This window comes from Balaenoptera borealis (genome assembly GCF_965194805.1).
Source record: "Balaenoptera borealis genome assembly, chromosome: 1".
Classification (NCBI taxonomy): domain Eukaryota; kingdom Metazoa; phylum Chordata; class Mammalia; order Artiodactyla; family Balaenopteridae; genus Balaenoptera; species Balaenoptera borealis.
The window spans coordinates 1862501-1882560 of NC_138860.1; the positions used below are offsets into that span (position 1 = coordinate 1862501).

Sequence of the window (20060 nt, forward strand, 5' to 3'; positions counted from 1 at the left end):
ACACTTCCCCTCCACAAAGGTAAAAGCGATCCTCAGTTTTGCGTGTTTTATTCCCCTGGCTCTCGATGTTTCTGGCTCCCAAAACAATGCATTGCGTCTTTTTGTCAACCTGACATAAATGCATGCTTTCTTTTTTTTGTTTGTTTGTTTAAATAAATTTATTTCTTGTAACTTTGCTCTGTTTAGATTATGTAGTTTTTGTTCAGTTATGAGAACAATCCTTAAAGGATGGTGGATTACTGGCTAGCTTAATGGATGGAATAGGAAAGTGGAAAATGTAAAATGTCAGGAAACATACGTTCAGAGCTAGAAAAGTTTGTTCTCTGAACCTAAACTGGCTAATCCATTAAACACAATCTCCTCAGAAAGAAGCATGAAGATTCTACTAACTGATACATAGGGTTTCCTCATTCAAATAAAAGTAGATATACCAGCTAATCTAGAAGCTAGCTGAAATACAAAGAAGAAATCCCAATTAGAAGAATACCCCAGTTTCAAGATAAAATGCATGCATTTAAATGCGGTCCATCTGGTTGAAAGTTGGCACAAGATACTAAATCCTTCCCCAAATTAGAAAGCACAAATGAAGATTGGGGAGGAGTCTCACTTTATGATCTTGCTCTCAGATTGCTTAGCATGGACTTCCCTGGTGGCGCAGTGGTTTAGAATCCGCCTGCCAATGTAGGGGACACAGGTTCGAGCCCTGGTCCGGGAAGATCCCACATGCTGTGGAGCAACTAAGCCCGTGGGCCACAACTACTGAGCCTGTGCTCTAGAGCCCACGAGCCACAACTACTGAGCCCACGTGCCACAACTACTGAAGCCTGTGCTCTAGAGCCCACGAGCCACAACTACTGAAGCCTGTGCGCCTAGAGCCTGTGCCCCGCAACAAGAGAAGCCACTGCAATGAGAAGCCCGCGCACCGCAACGAAGAGTAGTCCCCGCTCACCACAACTAGAGAAAGCCCGCGCGCAGCAACGAAGACCCAACGCAGCCATAAATAAATAAATTAATTAATTTAAAAAGAATTGCTTAGCACTCCTCCACTTGCGAATACACTTGAGACAGTAGGTGTGGTTGCAGCTGGAGAGGATCCCGAAGCAGCGCTCGCTGGGGCTGGCTTTCTCATAGGCCACCTCCATGCAGATCCCACACACCATGTCCTTGCTGCGCTACACAGCAGACGAGAGCTCCATGTCCTTCTCATGGGCCTCGAAATGCATGCTTCTGCTTTGAAGTTCATTAGAGGTGAAGATTGTAAAATTCACCCCTGTGAAAGAACGAAATGATGACATACCACCATTTACTCACCCTTTTTCCTGTGAATAGACCTTTGGGTGGTTTCCGGAGTTTTGCTACTATAACCAGTGCTACGCTGGATGTTCTGAGCTCCTGCTGGTGCCCATGGTCAAGGTGCCAGGCCATCAGCACTTGCTGGTTTGCAAGTACACTCCTGCAGCAATTTACCATCAGGGTGACCCCGATCCTGGAGAAGAAGGGTCCTAGATGCTGAGAGCGCCCGGCCCAGCCTCCCAGATGACACAGAGGGGATCTCGGGCTGTGTGGGGTTTCCTGTTCTCCTTCCCAAAGCAAGTTAGTGCAATTCTGTAAACCTACCACGCTAAGTGCTAGTGTAGACACGGGGGTGAATGAAACTCTCCTGCTGTCCCCAAGACGCTCGGGGCGTTGAAACACGGGCACGGATGCCCTGAGCACCACCCCTGCCCTTGTGCTTGTCCCCTTCTCCCACCCGCCCTGCACAAGCCCTCGGGTGCCGTGGAAAATGCAGGCCAGGCTGTCCGGAGCCCCGCCCCGACGTTCAGCCATGTGCTGGACAGCTCCCCGCGCTGTCCTTGGGGCCCTCACATTCCAATGGCTGAGGCCAGGGGTGCTGCTGACCACCTCATGGGTGCAGACAGCCCCACGCCAAGAGCTCTCAGGCCCCAGGTGTCAATACTGAGGCTGGGGCCCCTCGGGCTAAGGTCACCGGCCTTAGCCTTCACTGGCCCCTCAAGGTAGCAAGTGGGAGTCACCTGGCCTTCTCCCCTCCACCCGGCAGCCAGCCCCACGACCACTCGGCCTTCCAGACCTCCAGCCAACCCCTCCTCTGTGCTTAAGTCCTTCTTTTTTTTTTTTTTTTTTTTTTTTTAAATTTTCTGACTCCCACTCTGGAGTTAAGACTTTTTAATTTAATTTTATTTATTTATTTTATTTTATTTATTTATTTATGGCTGTGTTGGGTCTTCGTTTCTGTGCAAGGGCTTTCTCTAATTGCGGCAAGTGGGGGCCACTCTTCATCGCGGTGCGCGGGCCTCTCACTATCGCAGCCTGTCTTGTTGCGGAGCACAGGCTCCAGACGCGCAGGCTCAGTAATTGTGGCTCACGGGCCCAGTTGCTCCGCGGCATGTGGGATCTTCCCAGACCAGGGCCCGAACCCGTGTCCCCTGCATTGGCAGGCAGATTCCCAACCACTGCGCCACCAGGGAAGCCCCAGTCCTTCTTTTTTTTATGGACTTGAAAGTAGTCCCCTCGGTGGTGGTCTCCCCCCCTCCAGCCTGGTCAGTCTTGCTCTCAAAGTCTCGGGGGCATTCCCACTCGGAGGCCATCTGCCTTGTCATTTTCAGCTATTGTGCAGGGTCATGGCCAAGTCCTGAGCTCAGGGCAGCATGAGGCCCCCTTTCCCGGTGCCGTGACGGGCACACGATGCTTTGGGCACACGATCCCCTCTCCTTGCGGAACCACCTTCCACTCGAGACCCCACATCTCCGTTCACACCCCATCCTGTAGCGGGTCCCTCGCCCGCTTCTCTGATGAGTGAATTCCACTCAACCTTCAAGCCCAACCCAGATGTTCCCTCCCCTTGCAGACATCCCCAATCCCTCCATTAGGATTAATCTCTCCTGATGACAGTTTCAATTTTCATCACAGCCTGTCTTGAACACGGCTTGGGTGTAAGGACGCTTAGGAGTACACGTGTGTACGTATGCTTATGCACACGTGTGTGTACGTATGCTTATGCACACGTTGTGTGTACGCATGCTTATGCACACGTGTGTGTACGCATGATTAGGAGCACATGTGGATTAGGAGAACATGTGGATATGCACCAGCATGTGTGTGCCTCCACTGCCAAACTGGGACTGTCTTGGGGTCAGGAACCGAGTCCCCATCATCTTTGTGTCATTGAAAGCCAGCGCTATTTGCTGATTGTAGCAGGTAGAATTATGTTCCCGCACAAAAAAATGGTCAATCCCTAAGCCCTGGTAGCTGTGAATGTGACCTCACTGGGAAGTCGGGTCTTTGCAGATGTGATCAAGTTTAACTGTGGTCATATTGGATCAGCGCGGGCTGTAACGCAAGGACTGATGTCTTGATAAGAAGAGGGAACTTTGGACGCGGGCACAGAGACACCGGGACGGTTCCCTGGGACTCTGAAGAAGGAGGACATGGAGTCACGTGGCGGCAGGCCCAGGGTTGCCAGACACCACCAGCAGCAGGAAGACAGACGCAAAGAAAGGTCCTGCCCTAGAGCCTCTGGAGGGAGCACGGCTCTGCTGATGGACTTCTAGCCTTCCGAGCAGTGGGAAAATAAATATCTGTTGTTTTTAAGCCACCTAGTTGGTGACACTTTGTCACCGCAGCCCTGACATAGCAGCAAGCACAGTGCCTGGCACACAGGAAGGGTCTAGTGAATATACAATGCCTGCCCTCAAGGAACTCTTGGGGCACTAACATGCACGTAATTCACTTTTCCTTCCTTCTGGAGTCGTCTACACACCAATCTTCCGTGTCTTTGGGTTTTTGTGTCCATAGACAGGCTGCTGGAGTTTGGGCTTTTAGAGACACGGCTGACTGTCCGCTGGTTTCATGAAGTGTCCCTGGAAGGGCCAGGCTTCAAATGACTGGGATCATTTGTCCTTCTCTGTTGAGATGTCACCACTGACAAACCATGGGAAGGACATTCTCTAGGTCCCCAGGGGTCAGCAGGCTCCCCAGGAAGTGCTGGGCCCCAAATCCCAGCATCCAGGGACCTGGGTTATTGCCAGCCCCTCTTTCTCTTTCCCTGGAAGAGCCAATGGCCCAGGGCCTGCCTTGGCCTCTGCAGGGGTCTTGTCAGCTCTCCCAGTGCTCACCCCAGGACCACCAGCGTGCAACCACAGACTCATGTGATCCCCACAACCTGGAAAGAAGCTGGGCAAAGTATCGTTCTTCCCACTACACACATGAGGAAACAGGAGATTTACCCCACGTCACGTGTTTCATACATGCCAGAGCCCAAAGCCCCGTCTCCAGGCTCCCAGCTCTCATTCCTTGAACCTCACTCCTCACCTCCTTTGGCCTAGAAGGAAGGCTCCCTGGAGGAGGGGGCATTTGGGGAAGGAGATGCCTTAGCAGGTTAGCTGTGCGTGTGTGTCCCAGCTTCTGCTTAGCGGCTGGCTTGCCCTCTACTGGGAGATCTCAGAGCTGGAGGGTATTGTAGAGACCACCAGCCCTGGATCAGTGCCACAGGGAGGCCAGGCTGGCCAGCGAGACCCAGCAGGACAGACGCTGTCAGTTCCGGCTCCCTCTTCTCCTGCTGGTGCCTGGGGCTGCACCAGTTCTGATGCGTTGGGAAGATAAGACTCTGCGACTTGGGGACTGACCATCCCTGGTCTCCCTGAGGCCGGCTCCCGGGTGGGCGGCGCGTGGCAGCCGGATGCGCACTTAAAGGGAGCCAGGTGGTGCCTCACTTGCTCCAAAACTCCCGTGCTAGTTCCCTGGCCACTGCTCCCTTCCGGGGAAAGCCGAGCTTCCCCCTCCTGGTTCCACAGCCAGCCCCTCCAGCCCAAAGTCCAGACCAGCCTGCGAGGAGACCGCCTCCGACGTCTCGGCTTTTTCAGAGCCGGAGGCACTCCAGGGTGTGCAGAACGGAACCCAGGCTCTCCGTTCGGGAGGGGTGGGCTTTGCACCGGGCGTGCCTGCAGTTTTGCGCGCGGCGCAGAGGAAGCGCGCCCCGTGCTCTCCCGGGGTCTCGGTGCGGCGGGCCGGAGCGCAGAGCCGGGAGGGCTCTCCAGACCCCAGACGCGCGCCGGCTCCCACCTGCCCGCCCGCCCCCCGTCTGGGATTCTCGGGACCGACCCGGTTGGCGGGCGGAGAGCGGGCCCGTCCCCGGGCTTCGGCCCCGCGCCGCGGCACTTGCGGGAGGGGGCGGCCGGGCGGGCTGGTCGGACAGGTCCCGAACAGGAAGTCCCCACCCCCGTCCCGCCCCGCCCCGCCCCGCCCCGCGCGGCCCGGGCTCTCGTCCACCCGTCCGTCCGTCAGTGCATCGGTGCGGCGGCCCGTCCTGGGCGCGCCTCCGGGCGGCCGAGGCGGGGACCGGGGCGGCTCCTTCTGCGACGCGCCTACCCACAGGCCAATCGGGGCAGCAGGCGGCGCGCGGCTGCGCGGGACGCAGGCCGGGGGGATAAGAGGCCAGGTGAGCCTACCTGCGCCGGCGGCGGGCGGGGTGCGCGCGGGGCGGCGCCGAGCGGACACGACGCACGCGGCAGGCGCGCGGGCTCCGGCGGCATGTCAGTCAGCAGGAAGAACTGGGCCGCGCTGTCCAGGTGAGCCCGGGGGCCTGGCCGCTCCTGGGGGCGACAGAGTCGGGGCCACACCTGGCAGCTCGCAGGTGTTCCGGCTCCCCCACCGCCTCCTTCCTCCCCTGGGGGCTGAGGCACAAGCAGGGTGCCTGGGGTGGCTGTCAGCCCCTAGAGGTCGGTTCGGGGGATTGGGGAGGCGTTCTGGAGTTATGGCCCAGCCTCATTTCCCGAGAAGCCCCCCTGACGGCCCGCGTTTCTCTGTAGAGAGTTTGAGGGGCCCCTCCCGGGGAGGAGGAGGGGGCGCAGTGCCAGGAGCGGGGCAGCACCACCTTGGAGCGTTGGTGAATAGCACCGGGCGGGGGGACAGATGCCCTCCCACTGATGAGGCTGAGGTTCTGAGTGTGGCGTTTTGGGGTGGTGTCTGGGCTGGGTGACCTCACCATAGTTTCTGCCCCCCTCTGTGCTTCAGCCTTTATTTGTGAGCTTGTCCTTCCAAGGGTCTGGGCACTGGGTGTCTTATCCCTGCCTGCGGGACAGCCTGTCAGGGTCAGAGAAGCCTGGGGGGTGTCCAGAAGGCAACACCCCTCATGTGGTTGGTGACCCCTGAACTCCTTGGGGCCACCCTGCACCTCCCCCCAGAGGTGCTTCCATGAGCATCTTCACCTGCGATCCACCCCCCACTGCCCCCTCAGGAGACTGAGGCCCACGTAGTAGATGGATCGGAGCCCGGAAGGTTCTAGCGGGTAGAAGCTGACCCCTCCCAGGTGGGCGTGTGAGTTAAGGCCCAGGCTGCCTTTACAGGCGTGGAGCAGCCCCTCCCAGGCCTTCCCCAGCAAGGCCTCTGGCTCTCCCCACCCCCTTCCCAAGGGCTCCAGAGCTTCTGCAGGGCCGGGGGCCTCCCAGACCCTCAGACCTCACTGCTCTGAAGCACAGTTGCCCGGTCACCCTGCTGCAGAGGGGCCCGCGGGGTCTAGAGAGGGGAAGGATACGCCCCAAGAAAGGAGGAGCTCAGTGCCCCAGACAGGGGCCCAGCCGCCTCAGAGGCTGGACACACCCAGGGAGGGTCTGTACTGCGGGTGGAGCTGGGGGTCAAGGTCTCGGACTCTGCCTGCGTGTGGGTCACGGTGCCGGCGCTGACGTGGGAGTGTCTCTGCTTCCAGGTGGGGCCTGTGTGTGTTGGGGTGTGTAGTGCGGACACGTCTGGGTGGATGGTAGGTTCTGACGTTGCTGAGTTTGGGCCTTGGGAGTCCGAGTCCATTCGGATGTCCGTTGAAGACCACAGCGCAGGGCGTTGGGGTAAAAATACAAAGCAGACATGGCTGAGTCAGGAGCCCCCGGTCTGCTGGGATGTGTGTGACTTGGTGTCTGAGACATGCCCGGATGTGTGTCAGGGTGTGTGCCAGGTGGCAGTGGGGCGCTGGAACTTTTAAAGTGCGAGCAGGGTCTGGTCTTAGCTAGTCCTCTGCTCAGATGGCCCCAGTCTCCCGTGGCTGCAGGGGGGGCCGGGGGGGGCGATTGCCAGGTAGCGGGAAGCCCCGGGGACCAGCCCTGCCCCGCCCCCTGGCCCTCCCCAGCCCTGTGGGCAGACACAGCTGTGGCCAACACTCACCCCGTGAGGCAGCTGGAGCCGAGGACCCTCCCGCCCTGCTCCCTGGCGAACAAGCCTCAGCTGGCAGGAGGGAAGGGCCGTGAGTCACTGTCAACGGAGCCTCCCAGGCCCTCCCGGGGTTGGGTTTGGGGGTGGCGCTGAGGAGGGTGCGAGGAGCGTGGCCCCAGACAGGGCCCAGGTGGGCAGCTGAGGGCCAGCCTGCCGCCCGTCCTTGGCAAGCAGAAATTCAGACGCTCTAGCCCTGGGGCAGGGCGGTGGTGAGCTGGCTGGCCGGGTGCCCTGGTCAGCAGCCTTGCCCTCTCCTCCCTGGGCTGGCCTGGTGAGGATGAGGCTGGGCGGGCTCGTCCGCAGGGGGTGAGGGGTGGATCTGGAGCAGCCGGGGGTTAATCATTTCCCTGCCTGGGTCTTGAGCAGCTCTGCCACCTCCCGAGCTGCTTGGCTCTCCCTGACACCTCTCCCTGGACCAGCAGGGCTAGAAGGGACCTCACTGACCACCCGCCGTGGCCCCTCGTCGTGTGGAGGGCCTGTCCCCCCTCAGGGGCTGCAGACTGGCCCAAGGTCGCGCGGCTAATCAGAGCTGCGCCTCTCAGCCCGGTGCCACGCCTGAGCTCGCTTTTCTCCTTCCGAGTTCTGCAAATCCTTGCTCTTTGAGCCCCAGGGTTCCACAGGGTGCTCTGGGGCAACCTTCACGCCCTTCGCCTGCTTTAACCAGGGCAGCTGAGCCTTGATCTGTCATATCATGGGCTCCTACGGGCGATTCAACTGGGGAAAGAAGGGCTCTCCTGGTAAACCTGCCAGCACTTACACCCCTGCACTCAGCTGCTGCTGAGTGGGAGGATAGACCTCAGGTGAATGGCCCTTGGGAGGGAGCAGAACCAGCTCTGCCCTGAGCAGCAGGGCAGAAGGTCTTCCATAACTACTTAAGGGAAAAAGAGGTCCCCTTCCCCTAAGAATGGAGCTGGTCGGGTCAGGAGTAGGGAGGCTAGCAGTCCTACCTGGGGGCAAAGAGAGGGATGCGTGTCTCCAGAGGAGGGCCAGGAGGTGGAGGAAAGGGTTGTTGAGAGGGAGGGGGTGGCGGGGTGGCCGCCCAGGGCTGCGGCATCAGCTGGTGACAGTGGCTGGGACTCCCTGGGGTGTGGGACCTACACGGTCCACCCTGGCCTGGCCCTGGCGCTCGAGAGGGCAGCGTGTTGGCTGCTGGGTTTCCCCAAACCTGCTTCCCCAGGCTGCGCCACGAGCTCGGGCCTGTGCTGGGCTGGAGAGTCCCACACCTTCCGAGGCCCTCCCAGACTCCGCTTCCTCCCTCTGACTCTTCAGCTGCTGGGCTCCCGAGAAGGTGGTAGGGCATCCTCCCTGGCATTTGGCCTTGTGGTTAAGAGGCTGGCCTGTGCTGGAAGCCTGGTTCCTTCTTTTACTAGTTCTCCTGTCCTGGGAACGTTATTGACCTCCACGAGCCCCAGAGCTCTCACCTGCAGAATGGGGGTGACCCCCACCCCGTCCCTCAGGGCTCTCGGGGGCCTCTTGTCACAGGTATCTGTGAGCCGCTGGGACCAGCGCCCGGTGTTGTCTAAGCACATGTCAGAGCGCTCACTTCTGCCATTATTCCTTTATTTATTGATTCATTAGTCACCGTAGTCAACAAATACTTGTGTGCTCCTGAATGCAGGCCCTTAGTTACCGTTTGTTTATTCCTGCAGCTCCTGCAGAGCCGCCCAGAAGCCTGGCCTTCACTCCTGCCCTCTCCTCCCCATTTTCTCCTCTTTAGAGGAGGAGCTCTTTGCTTGGTGGAGATAACGTTTCTCCTGGGGTGGGGGTGAGGGGTGACCAGGTCACGTGGGTGAGCAGCGGGGTCTTGGGGCAAAGCTGGGGATCACTCGAGGACGCCTGGGCCGCCCCGCCTCGGGCGGCTCGGGCCCCAGGACCCTCAGGGCGAGGACCCGCCTGGGGTGAGTCACTTCCCGAGACCAGGCTCTGACAGATCGCACACCGACTTGTCCCAGGTCCCACAGACAAACCGATGGCTCCCCTGAGGGCGGAACGGCCTGTGTGGGAACGGGCTTGCTCAGGCCCAAGGAATCCTGGGGGCTCCAGCCCAGCCGCGCCTGTCGGGGGAGGAGCCCCCGCTCGGTGGGCCGGTCTCCCTCGGGGTGGGGGGGGTCCCTCAGCCTTGCAGGGCACAGCTGACCCCAAACTGTGCACTCAGTTAGGTGGGTCCAGAGGAAAGCGAGCTGAAGTGGGCCTTTCTCATCTGGACCCGGGCAGCGAGGAAGGGGTGGGGCATTGGGGCCTGGCCGGAGGGAGCCATGGGTTCCCGTGGAGTGAGTGAGTGAGTGAATGAATGATCACGGAGGCCCCGGGGAATCTGGTTTAAACCCCGTGGTCAAGGCCGTGGGTCCTAGATGGAGCCCTGCCCCATCCCCACGCAGGTGGAGTACAGACCTGACAAGCAGGAGGAACTAAGGTTTTCACCAAGAGCTACCATGACATCAGACTTGGGAGGTTCTGGAAGGTTGCCTGGGCCTAGGATTTGCTCCCTCTTTGTGCTCTTGCTTATCAAGGCAGAGATCTGGTGAACCCGCCCCCCTCCCCAGGGAGGAGGAGTGCCCTGCCCTCTCCTCTTCCCAAGTGAAGTTGACACTTACACTTGGTTCCACATTGGTGGCACTTGTGCGTTCCGGGCGCCGTGGTGGATGCGGCTCGTCCTGTGGTCTTTTCTCTCCCTGCAGGGCAACTTCTTCGCACTTTCTTTTCAAACCTTTCCTACCCTCTCCGCTCTGCCTCATTTGCCCATTTTAAAAAGAAAACATGACTTAAGATCTGTGTTTATTGTATGTAAATTACACCTCAATCAAGACAGCAATCTTTGCATCCACGTCGTCCTCCAGGTACTGTCTCATCTTGGTGGCTTTTCTTTTCGTTAAACCTTCTCAGCAGAGTTGCCAGCCGTCACCAGCTCCTCTTTCTCGGGTCCCCTTCTCCCCTTGCTTGTCCAGTCGGGCTCTTTCTAAGGGTCCGGAAGCCTCTGTGCTCAACACTGCCTCCTGGTGGTCTTGCCTTTCCGGCGGTGTGGACAGGGCTGGCTCCTCCTCCAGGGCGACTCCTCCCGGGTTTCCTCCTTTGCTCCCTCCTCTCCCGCTGCCGCGGACATCTCACCAAACCCCTTCCTCCCTGATGGTCCCCATCCTTCTAGGAGCAGCGCCAGGAACTGCTCAGGCCAGAAAATCTAGTTTTCCTTGATTTTTCTCCTTTCCTCGCCCCTCATCCCCATCCAGCCCATCAGCAAACCCAGCTGGCTCTGTCTTCAAAATGTGTCCCGAATCCATCACTTTTCCCATCTCACTGTCACCACCCCAGGTCACGTCACTGTAGCTCGCGCCCTGGCAAGGGCCCCCCCACCCCGGCCCAGTCCCTCTCCTCCGCCTTCTGCAGTCCTGTCACCATACAGCAGCCGGAGAGGTTTAAAATAGTGACCATAATAAGTCTTACCATGCCCCGCTCGGTGTGAAACTATCCAGTGTCTTCCCACACCCTGGAATAAACCCACGCTCTCCCCCGTCCGCAGGCCTTCTGCCCTGGCTCCCCTCCCCTGAGCTCAGCCGGCGGAGACCTGAGCTGTGCTGCCCCCTCCCCCCGGAACGCTGCCACCAGACCCAGCCCCTCTGGTCCTTGGGGCCCTCTCCCCTCCAGGCGCCTTCTCTCCTCCGTCTCTTCCTGACGTTTTGTTCACGTGCGGGCTCCTTGCTCCCTGTCTGACTCCCCCACCTGGCACGCGCCCCAAAGGGCAGAACCCTGTCGGGCTCCTTCCCAGTCCCCGGAACCTGCCTGCCTGTAGACCGTGCTCAAAACATGTGAGTTTAGTGACGATCAGATCAGCAGATGTGATGCTGGACTTGGAAAAAAAGATCAGGGCCGTCGTGTGGGTGCTCCTCTTCCTCTTAAGGAGGAAAACGGAGGAGGCAAGGAAGGGACCTGCCCGCGGGCAGGAGGACCAAGCAGAGGCCCGTCTGATCTGGGCCCCAGACAGCACTGGGAGGCCACTCCCAACCCTCACGGCCCGAAGCACGGCCTCCCTCCCCTGCAAGCCCCCACCTCTGACCTCCAGGCTTGCTCGTCCCTCCCCTCTGCCTGGACCTCGGGTTTCTCCCGGCCCTGGCCTGTCCCCCTTCCTGAGATTCAGCCCACGTTCAGGCTTTTCTGGGGCCTCTCCTGATGCTCCAGCCCCAGTAACCTTTCCCTCCCTGTGCAGAGCTACTGGTGGACACACTTGTCTTTCTCACTATTTGGCAGGTGTCTCCGAGGCAGGGGCCCTGCCCTGGTCTGTGAACCTGCAGTTTCCGACGGGGCGCTGGCCCAGCACAGTTCCTCAGGGATATTTGCTCTTTGGTTGGGATGGAGGGTGGTGGGAGCAGGAAGCAAAAGCAGGTGTGGCCCCTGCTCCCGGCACCTGAGAACTGGTTCTCGGGAGCCAAAGAGGCTGACGGGGCTCCTGGGGGGTGAAGGGCGTGATGCTGGGCCCTCCCCGGCTGTCATTGGTCTCAGTGGCGAGTCTCCCCCTCTGGAGAGCTGAGAAGTCCCACGGGGAGCGGTGTAGCTGAGGACGTTTCTCTGTGATTGTCCACTGAGGGATGTTATCTAAGTCCCCGGACCAGAGAGAGAGGGGAGCTTGTCAGGTTCACCCACCTCCTTCAGGCAGAGCTGCACCTGCCCTCCCGCGTCCCTGGGCACCCCGGAGTATGGGCCCCCATCCCACTCGGGGGTCCAGGGCGGAGTCCAGCCCAGCGTCCCCCTGGGGGTGTCGGCCGCGCAGGCCGGGGTGGCGGGCCGTGTGGGCTGCACTGACCCCTGTCCCCCGCCAGCCTGGCCAGGCAGTGGACCCTGGAGGATGAGGCGGAGCAGGAGCGAGAACGGCGGCGGCGACACCGGAGCCTGAGCTCCACCGCGGACGACGAGGTGGCCCGGCCAGCCCGGGACGGAGACCCGGCGGCCCCAGAGAGGTGCGGGGGTGGGGAGGCGGTACCCCGGTCCCAGATGACGGACGGACCAGCTGCCCCTGCCTGGGGAACCGGGCTGAACTCCTGTGGGTCCCACCCTCATCAGGACAGCCCGTGTGGCCAGTGCTCGTGAGACGCGCAGCCTTTGCTGGACATTTCGTGAGCGTAACTCAGTCCTTCCTGGCTCCTGAGAGAGAGGGTCCTAACCCGTCTCACAGGTGCAGGAGCTGGTCAGAGAGCACACAGGTTGCCCACCTGGGGAGCGGGGGCCACGGGTGTCGTCCACGCCTGTCAGGCCCCGGGGCCAACTCTCTCCATTCACCCCGGCTGCCTCCCTCTAACCCGGGCCCTCCATGGTCCGCCTCTGACCGGAGGAGCGCGGGGGCCGGTGTGGCCACCAGATCTGAGGGTCGAGAGGGGAAGGTAGAGAAGGGCCGTGTTCACCGGACGCTCCTGTCTGTCAGGACGGCGCCTGGTCCTGGCATGAGTCTCCTCTCGCCTCCGAACAAGCCGGGTTTGCAGGCTGGGAAACAGGCTCAGACGGTGAATTAACCTGCCCCAAGTCGCATGGCGAGCAGGTGGTGGGGACGGAAGAGTCTCCTGAGGGCCTCTCATGTTGCCCTTGTTCCCCTGGGTCCCCCAGAGCAGGGACCACAAGGTGTGCATCCTGAGCTGCACCCATGTGGCTGACGGGGCGGGAGGAGCTTCAGAGGCCTGGGTTCTACTCCCAGCTCCGCCGCCCATGAGCTGTGTGACCTGTGCCAGCTCCCTGACTGTCTCTGGTCCTGATCTAAGCTGCAAGGGGTGGGGCCTGGCACAGAGGAGGTGTTTGTTGATCGGGGCTGAGCGTGGAATGGTTGCACCTTTCAGGGGTTTATGCATTTCTTTTAAAAGCATCATGTGCTTTGTTCAGAGGATACCTTAGAAGCCCGATGTGTAAAGCAGATAAAAGGGATCCTGATTTAAGCGATGGTGGTTCCAGGGGGGGCCACGGCCTTCCTTCCTCGCCCCTCCCGCGTGGCCCCAGAGGCATCTTCACTGGGTCGGGGGGCACCCCAGGGTCTCTCCCACCTCTGCCGGCCTCTGACTCTGTCTCCCGCCCCATCTCCCATCTTTCGACTCAGACTGCCGAGCGTGGAGGAGATGGCGGTCCCCCCCCGACCACCCCTAGACTCCAGAGGTGAGGACGAGGACGTGTGGGCCATCCTCAGGGCGCGGCAGGAGCGGAGGCAGAGGCAGCGGGAGGTGGAGGTCGCACAGGCCCCCGTCCGGGAGCAGCTGGAGGCAGAGGAGGAGGACGGCGTGGGCACCGGGCAGGCCAGGCAGCTGCCCCTGGTGCCCGAGAAGGAGCCGAAGCAGCTGCCTCGCCGGAGACTGAGCCGGGAGCAGCGGAGCTCCTGGGTCCGGGAGGAGGAGAGCTTGGCGGGCAGGGAGCCGGGATGCAGCAGGAAGGGGGGCTCAGAGAAGCCCTCTGCCCCAGAGAAGACAGTAGCGCCCGAAAAGAGCCTGGACTCCAAGGAAATCTCCGCCTCCGAGAAGAACCCCAGCCCTGAGAAAGCGCCTGTGTCCCAGAAGATCGCAGTGTTGGAGAAAAGAACCATCTCGGGAAAGAGGTTGGTTCTGGAAAAAACAAGTGTCTTGGAGAAGCTGCCGTCCCCAGGGAAGACGTCGGACTCAGAAAAGAGACTGACGTGTGAGAAAGCAGCAGTCTTTGAGAAGACCCCGGCCCCCGAGACGCAGCTGGCCCCAGTGAGGGCGGCGGCCCCAGGGCAGCCCCAGGCCCAGGAGCGGCCAGCCTCTGCGGAGAGCCCGTCCACCCGCAAGGGGCAGGGGAGGGCCGGCCCCGAGCAGGAGCCCCCGTCCTCGGCGGGGCTGCGGGAGCAGGGGTCAGAGCGTCCGGCTGTGACTTGCCGCCTCCCACCCATCACTCTCCAGGTTGGCGGTGCCCCTGCCCTCCCGCCCTCCGCCCTCCCTTCTCGTCCTGTCCTCCTGCCTCTAGGCCGGCCTTGGCTGCTTCTTCTCACCCTACCTGCTCCACCACTGTCAGGATAGCGGACCCGGGGGCGGGGGCGTCAGCTGCGTGGCGGGGAGCACCTGGTACCCCGTACCACATCCTCAGCCAGGGCCCAGACTGCAGGCCCTCGTGGACCCTTGGGAAGCCTCAGATCCTTCTAGAAGTCCCCCTGGAAAGCCCTGCCTGATGGCCTGGCCCCGGGACTGTGTCCGCCATGCCCACAGCAGAGGGGCAGGAGGCACAGGACTGTCTTGCTGCCTGCTTCCCGCTGCAGCTCCTGGGATGAGCCAGGCCAGCGGCGCCCCCGTGGCAGCTTGGGCTCGGGGTACCCTGGCCTTCCGTGTGATACTCCCCCTGCTCCATCCAGATGAAAATCCCCAGCAAGGAGGACGAGGCGGACACACTCTCGCCCACCCAGGCCACCTACAGCAGCTCCCTGAAGCGCTCCAGCCCCAGGACCATCTCCTTCCGGGTGAGGCCCGGGTCCCTTTGCCTCCCATCCTCTGGAGGGCATGCCGCGGAAAGCAGCCCCCGTTACAGCCCAGGGCCCTGGGTTAGACACCAGGGACGTTGTGCGCAGACACAGGGCTTTTGGATGCCCGAGGGTGGCCGAGAACAGATGGGGTTGGATCGAGTGAAGCACTGGTTAATGGCTGGAGGCGGGTGTGGACGAGACCCAGCAGCCCCAGGTGATGGGCCCAGCTAGCCTGCAGGAGGGCGGCGCAGGCGGACTGCGGGGAGAGCCTCTCCTCCAGGAGGGGAGGTGGGTGGGAGCCATGGGCTGTCCCAGTGCCTGCCACCCTGCCTTGCCCCAGGAGTACAAATCACGGGGACCGGGGCTGGTCCTCTCGCTTTATGCCAGAACTTACTCCTGCTTCCCTCTGTTTACTGGGTCACTCACTCACTTTTTGACTGACCGTGCGCTGTGCCAGGCCCTGGGGAGAGGCAGGAGACCTGCTGCCGGCCGGTGCCTGTCCCTGCCCCGCAGGGCTCGGGCCGGTGGGGAAGCAGGCAGGAAGCAGGTGGTTGCAGCTGCCCCAAGAAGACCTGGGGGCGTCAAGGAGGGGCTGCTGACCCGGCCTGGTGGCTGGGGCCGTGTCCCAGACCCTTTAATGGGGGTTGGACTGGGGGTTGAGCAGAGGTGGGTGGGAGGCCCCTGGAGGGGGATGTGTTCTGACAGCTGAGCCCTCCCTTGAGGAGGCCGCGGCTGACCCCACTCACGGGCACCTTCCTTCTCGTTTCAGATGAGCCCCCGGAGAGACCACTCAGAGGCAGCCTTAACCCGCAGGTCAGGGGCCCGGAGGCTCTGTCCGCTCCCCTCTGCTCCCGTCCTGCTTGTGCTGCAGGGTTAGCAGGAGGGGCTGAGGCCCGAGATGTGGCACAAGGGGACGGATGCGGGGAGCTGCTTGGAGGAGGCGGGGCTTGGGCGGGGCTGTCCTGAGGCGCAGGGGTGCAGAGGGAGACTGACCAGTGCAGGAAGGGGACGCAGCCGCTTCAGCAGGCGGGGCGCGGGCGCCCGGGACTCTGCATGCTTGACGAGCGCTTCCACCTCCCCCCCACTCCCACCCCCACCTCTGCCCACAGCGTCCATGCAAGCAGCTGGAGGACTGTGTGTGTTTTTAAAAAACAACAACAACAACAAATGGGGTCTGAGGAGCAGCTGTGCTCATGCGTTGGGAATTTCATGCACATGCATTGCATCTGTCTGCCCCCAAACTATCTCTAGGGCAGCAGTGCTGGGCGAGGCCTGGGCGTGGGGATGGGCGCTGGGGTACAAGGTGGATGAGACACGCCGCTGCCCTCGAGCAGCTCACGTCAGACATGAAGTGTGCAAGAGCCCCACAGCACGGAGGTGCCGGGATGGGAATGGGAACTGAGGGCTGGAGCCCCTCGTGGCTGCGGGAGCTCGGCCCTCGGGAGCTGGGGACTCGGTCCCAGAGCGATTGGCATCTGAAAGGACGTGAACTAGAGGGAGATTTCCAAGCGGAAGGAAGGTTTGAATCGAGGGGACAGCATGAGGAAGGGCATGGAGTGTGACACACACGGCGTCCGGTTGGCCGGCTCCTCAGCGTGGGGAGGAAGGGGCGGGGGGACACTGGTGTCAGGAGGGCAGGCAGGACCAGGTCATGAGTCTTGTACGCTGTCCGGTGGCCTGAGGACAGGATGGGGTTGGTCGGGGGTGGGGTGGCCTGGTGGCTGGGGTCCTGCTGAAGGGACTGTTTCTAGGGAGGACAGGGGAGCCCCCCGGAGTCTGTAGATCGTCACCTTGGCCAGGTCGTTATGGTCTCCCTCGGTGACTGAGGCCACATTCTCTTTGCCGAAGCGCTGGGGGTGTGGGCGCAGGCCTGGTCTCCCTTGGGGCGGGGGTCTCACCTGCCTTCTTGCCTTTCCCTGCCTTCCCATCCTGCAGCACCAGCACGAGGCTCCCGGCCAGCTCGTTCACACTGGGCCAGAAGCTGGAGAGATACCACACAGCCGTACAGGTGGGCGGGGCTGGGTACCTGCCTTGCGTGGCGGGCGTGGTCGGCGCCCACCCTCAAGGCTCAGCGGCTTGTGCTCTCTGCTCCCAGAGATCAGAGTCAGTCAGGTCTCCGGGCCCCTCCCGCCCTGAGTTCTTGGTGGCTCCCGTGGACGTCGCCAGCAAGCGCCACCTCTTTGAGAAGGAGCTGGTGGGTCAGGGCCGAGAAGGACCAGCCTCCAGCCGGAAGGTGAGTGGCTCAGGCCGATGAGGCTGGGTGTCTGCAAACCCCGGCCCCTGGCCTAGGCAGTGCCAGACAGCTCTGTGCCACCTGCCTCTGACTTGAGTTCCCTGCCACTCCTGCTCCTGAGCCCCCGTCCCCCTGGCTGTGCGCACAGCCCCAGTGAGGGGGGGCGGGTCCGGCGCCCTGGGCTGGATGGGTGTGGGCCAGGTACAGGCCTCTGGAGATGCCCACCCGACCCCGAGACGGAAGCTCTCTTTTCAGGAGAACTTGCGGCTCTCGGGGGTTGTGACATCGAGGCTCAACCTGTGGATCAGCAGGACCCAGGAGTCGGGAGATCAGGACCCGCAGGTACCCCGGCCCTCCCGCGGTCTCACCACGGGCCCCTCGTGGCAGAGTGACCTGTCAGAGGAGGGGCAGCCCCAAAAGTGGCGATATTCTGGGCGTGGGAACGGCCGTGGACAGGCCTGCGGGTCAGAAGGCAGAGAGGAGGAGGGTCTGGGGTCCTCCCTCGGGAGGGGAGGGGTCTGGGGACCCCTGTGCCGTAAGCCTGAGCCTCTGGTCTCCACCCTGATGCCGCAACCAGGAAGTGCAGAAGGATGCCCGCCACCAGGAGGGGCAGAAGGAGTCGGCGGCCGCCAGGAGGATCCAGTGGAGGAAGAAAGCAGACCCCTCCCTGGGTGCCGAGGTGAGGGGGGCGGGGGGGGCTGCCCTCGGAGACGCCACACGCCCAACGTCACGCACACCGACTGGCCTGTGTTGGCACAGCCCCGTTCTCAGGCCGGGGGAACGCCGGCTGCGTCCTCCGCTGGCTTCGCTTCCCCACAGCTGTGCAAGCCCCTACCCCCCTCAACCAGCAGATCTGGGGCCTCTGGCCCAGTGCGGGCGCGGGGCTTGGGGAAAGGGGCGCCCTCCTGTCCAGCCCGAGGAACCCGTCTTGTTCTAATCGCCCTTTGCCCCGTAGGTGTGAGGACCCTTGTCTCGAGGCTCAGCAGGTACACCTCTGTCTCATCACCCCGCTCCCTTTCTGCCTCGGACCTGGGACCAGGAACGTCGGGGGGACTCAGCCAGCTCCTTCCCTGCCCAGCCTCCGGGGCAGGTGTGCCTGGCCCCTTGTCCTGCTGTGGGCACAGCGGATCCTGGGCCCCAGCGCCAGCCTGGGCACAGCACGACTCCCGTCCGCACCTCAGGCCTCGGGGTCCTGTCCAGAGACAGCTGCTCCCTTCCAGGGTCAGGGGCGCCGTCCTGCAAGAAGCCCAGGGTCCCTGCCTGGTCTGAGCCAGCAGGTGTCTCCGTGTACCTCTCAGAGGCCGGGCCACCCACTTCGGCCAGGCTGGAAGAGTCACACTGTCTTCCTTGGCCCCGTCCCCTGCTTTGTTCTCCCTCACACCCCCACCTGCTGCTCTGGCCAAGCCGTCCTGTCTCCCCTCCCCCTGTTCTCAGGAAAGAGCTGATAAACTCATTCACTCTCAGGTGTAAGTGACTGATAATACTTTAAAAACTCTTCCTTCCTGGAGGCTTTGCTGTTAATGGGGACCGTCTGCAGCGTGCAGGGAGGGCTGTTTTGGCTGCGGGCGTGCAGGGGGGAGGCGGTCATCACTTGCCCTCACGTTTAAGGGGGTTGCTACCCAGTTGTCTAGCATGGTGACTTGAGGGGGGGGCAGAACTGCCACAAACAGTGCCAGGCCTGCTGTCACATCCCAACACACACGATCCCCAAATCCTGGTCCTCTGTTCCTCTAACCTCATGGCCCCTGTGGGCTTGGCGGACACTGGGCCATCTGAGAATCTAGGACAAAGCAAACTCAGAAAGTCTGGTGCCTGTCAGAGCCCCTTGTGCTGTAGTGATAAAGGTAGACGTGTGCAGGTACGTGTGTGCACAAGCGTACGTGTGCGTGCATGTGTGTGTGTGTGTACGTACACACACACACACGTATGTATTTTCTTTTAATCATTAGAACTAAATTAGAACTCTGTTCCCAAGTGTCCCGGACCCAGCTGCGGGAACACGGGCGCAGGGCCCACGCCCTTCTACGCCCGGCCCAGGCCCACCTGGGCAACTGCAGGGCTCCTCAGATCACAGCTGGAAGGGTCAGCAGGCCCCCGAGCCTGTGGGGCAGACGCGGCCAGCCTTGGCCAGCCTCTGTGATCCCGAGTGAGGCTCCTATCTCGCATCCTGGGGTCCAGGGCACTGGAGGCCCTCGGGGCCCCGTCCGTGACCCCAGGCTGGCCCGTCTCCCGCTGGTGGGCTTCCTGTGGCCGGCCCTGTGCCTGCCCGGAGCCGGGGGGCAGCAGGACCTGGAGGGCCTGCCTGGGACACCCACCCCGCTACCAACTCGAGTCCCAGAACGAAGCCGGGGGCGGGGCAAACACTGCCCGGAGATGCAGGCCCTGCCAGGAATTCGGGGTTCAAACAGGCGACCTGCAGGGTTTTGAATGCTCCCATTCTAAACTTGGGAAGGTCCCAGCAGGTGAATTTGTCCAGCACAACTGTCCTCTGTAACCCTCCCTCCAGTGTGGGGACCCGAGAGCGGGCCGAGGGGCTCCGCTTGGTCCTGGGGATCTGGGTGTCGGAAGCTGTTGCCCTTGGGGGTGGAGCCCTTGGTGCCTGCAACCCATGCACTGGGGTGCCCATCAAGGGCTGACTGCTGGGCAGGGTGTGGGGACAGCACCCCACGACTCCGGCCCCCTTGCACTCATGCATCCCACACACGAGGGCCCTGCACGCCCCCTTATCGGGGGATGGTCTGTAAACCGGGAGATGGATGCACGCCCACGATGACCTCAGCTGGTGACACTGTGAGGACAGAGCGTGCAGCCTGGGGGTGACTGGGTGACAAGGTAGGGGGAGGCCCCTCGAGGAGGTGACATCCCACTCCCTCCAGGGACAGAACAGCCCCCCACCCTCCCACCCACACTCCGGGCCCTGCCTGCCTGCCTTCCTGCCCGGAGACCCGGGACCTCACAAGCAGCCTCTCCTCCTGCAAATGTTCAAGCACCATACCAGCATCTGCTTCTTCCAGTAAAATTCTGGCCAAGCACCATCTGTTTCCTCTTCCTTCCCCTCTACCACTAGCACGAGGAGGTGACGTTACATCTGTTTGCAAGGACGGGGCGTCCACGGCAGGTCAGATGTGGTGGCTGGAGGGTGGCTAGACTCGCCAGCTGAGTGACTGCCGCCCACGG

The 20060-nt window shown here is 61.9% G+C and overlaps 1 protein-coding gene across 6 annotated transcripts; it reads left to right on the top strand.

Annotated features, from left to right (window-relative positions):
* Positions 1–5287: 5287 nt before the first annotated feature.
* LAD1 (ladinin 1) lies at positions 5288–18346 on the top strand. 6 transcript variants are annotated; one of them, XM_082398194.1, is made up of 10 exons: positions 5288–5585; positions 12027–12164; positions 13286–14096; positions 14543–14647; positions 15420–15463; positions 16586–16658; positions 16746–16883; positions 17139–17225; positions 17488–17562; positions 17839–18346. In XM_082398194.1, the coding sequence occupies exons 1-10, from the start codon at positions 5548–5550 to the stop codon at positions 17842–17844; spliced, it is 1515 nt and encodes a 504-aa protein (XP_082254320.1). In that variant the 5' UTR covers positions 5288–5547; the 3' UTR covers positions 17845–18346. The 6 variants fall into 6 exon arrangements, with proteins under 6 accessions (XP_082254320.1, XP_082254319.1, XP_082254323.1 ...); XM_082398193.1 differs by having other exon boundaries at positions 5289–5585; positions 17461–17562; XM_082398197.1 differs by having other exon boundaries at positions 5289–5455; positions 17461–17562.
* Positions 18347–20060: the final 1714 nt, after the last annotated feature.

Coding starts and splice junctions, on each gene's coding strand:
- LAD1 (XM_082398195.1), top strand. CDS start 7,032: ATGGCCCCAGTCTCCCGTGGCTGCAGGGGGGGCCGGGGGGGGCGATTG. Junction 15,464..16,585: donor GAGGCAGCCTTAACCCGCAG/GTCAGGGGCCCG, acceptor CCCATCCTGCAG/CACCAGCACGAGGCTCCCGG. Junction 16,884..17,138: donor GACCAGCCTCCAGCCGGAAG/GTGAGTGGCTCA, acceptor CTCTCTTTTCAG/GAGAACTTGCGGCTCTCGGG.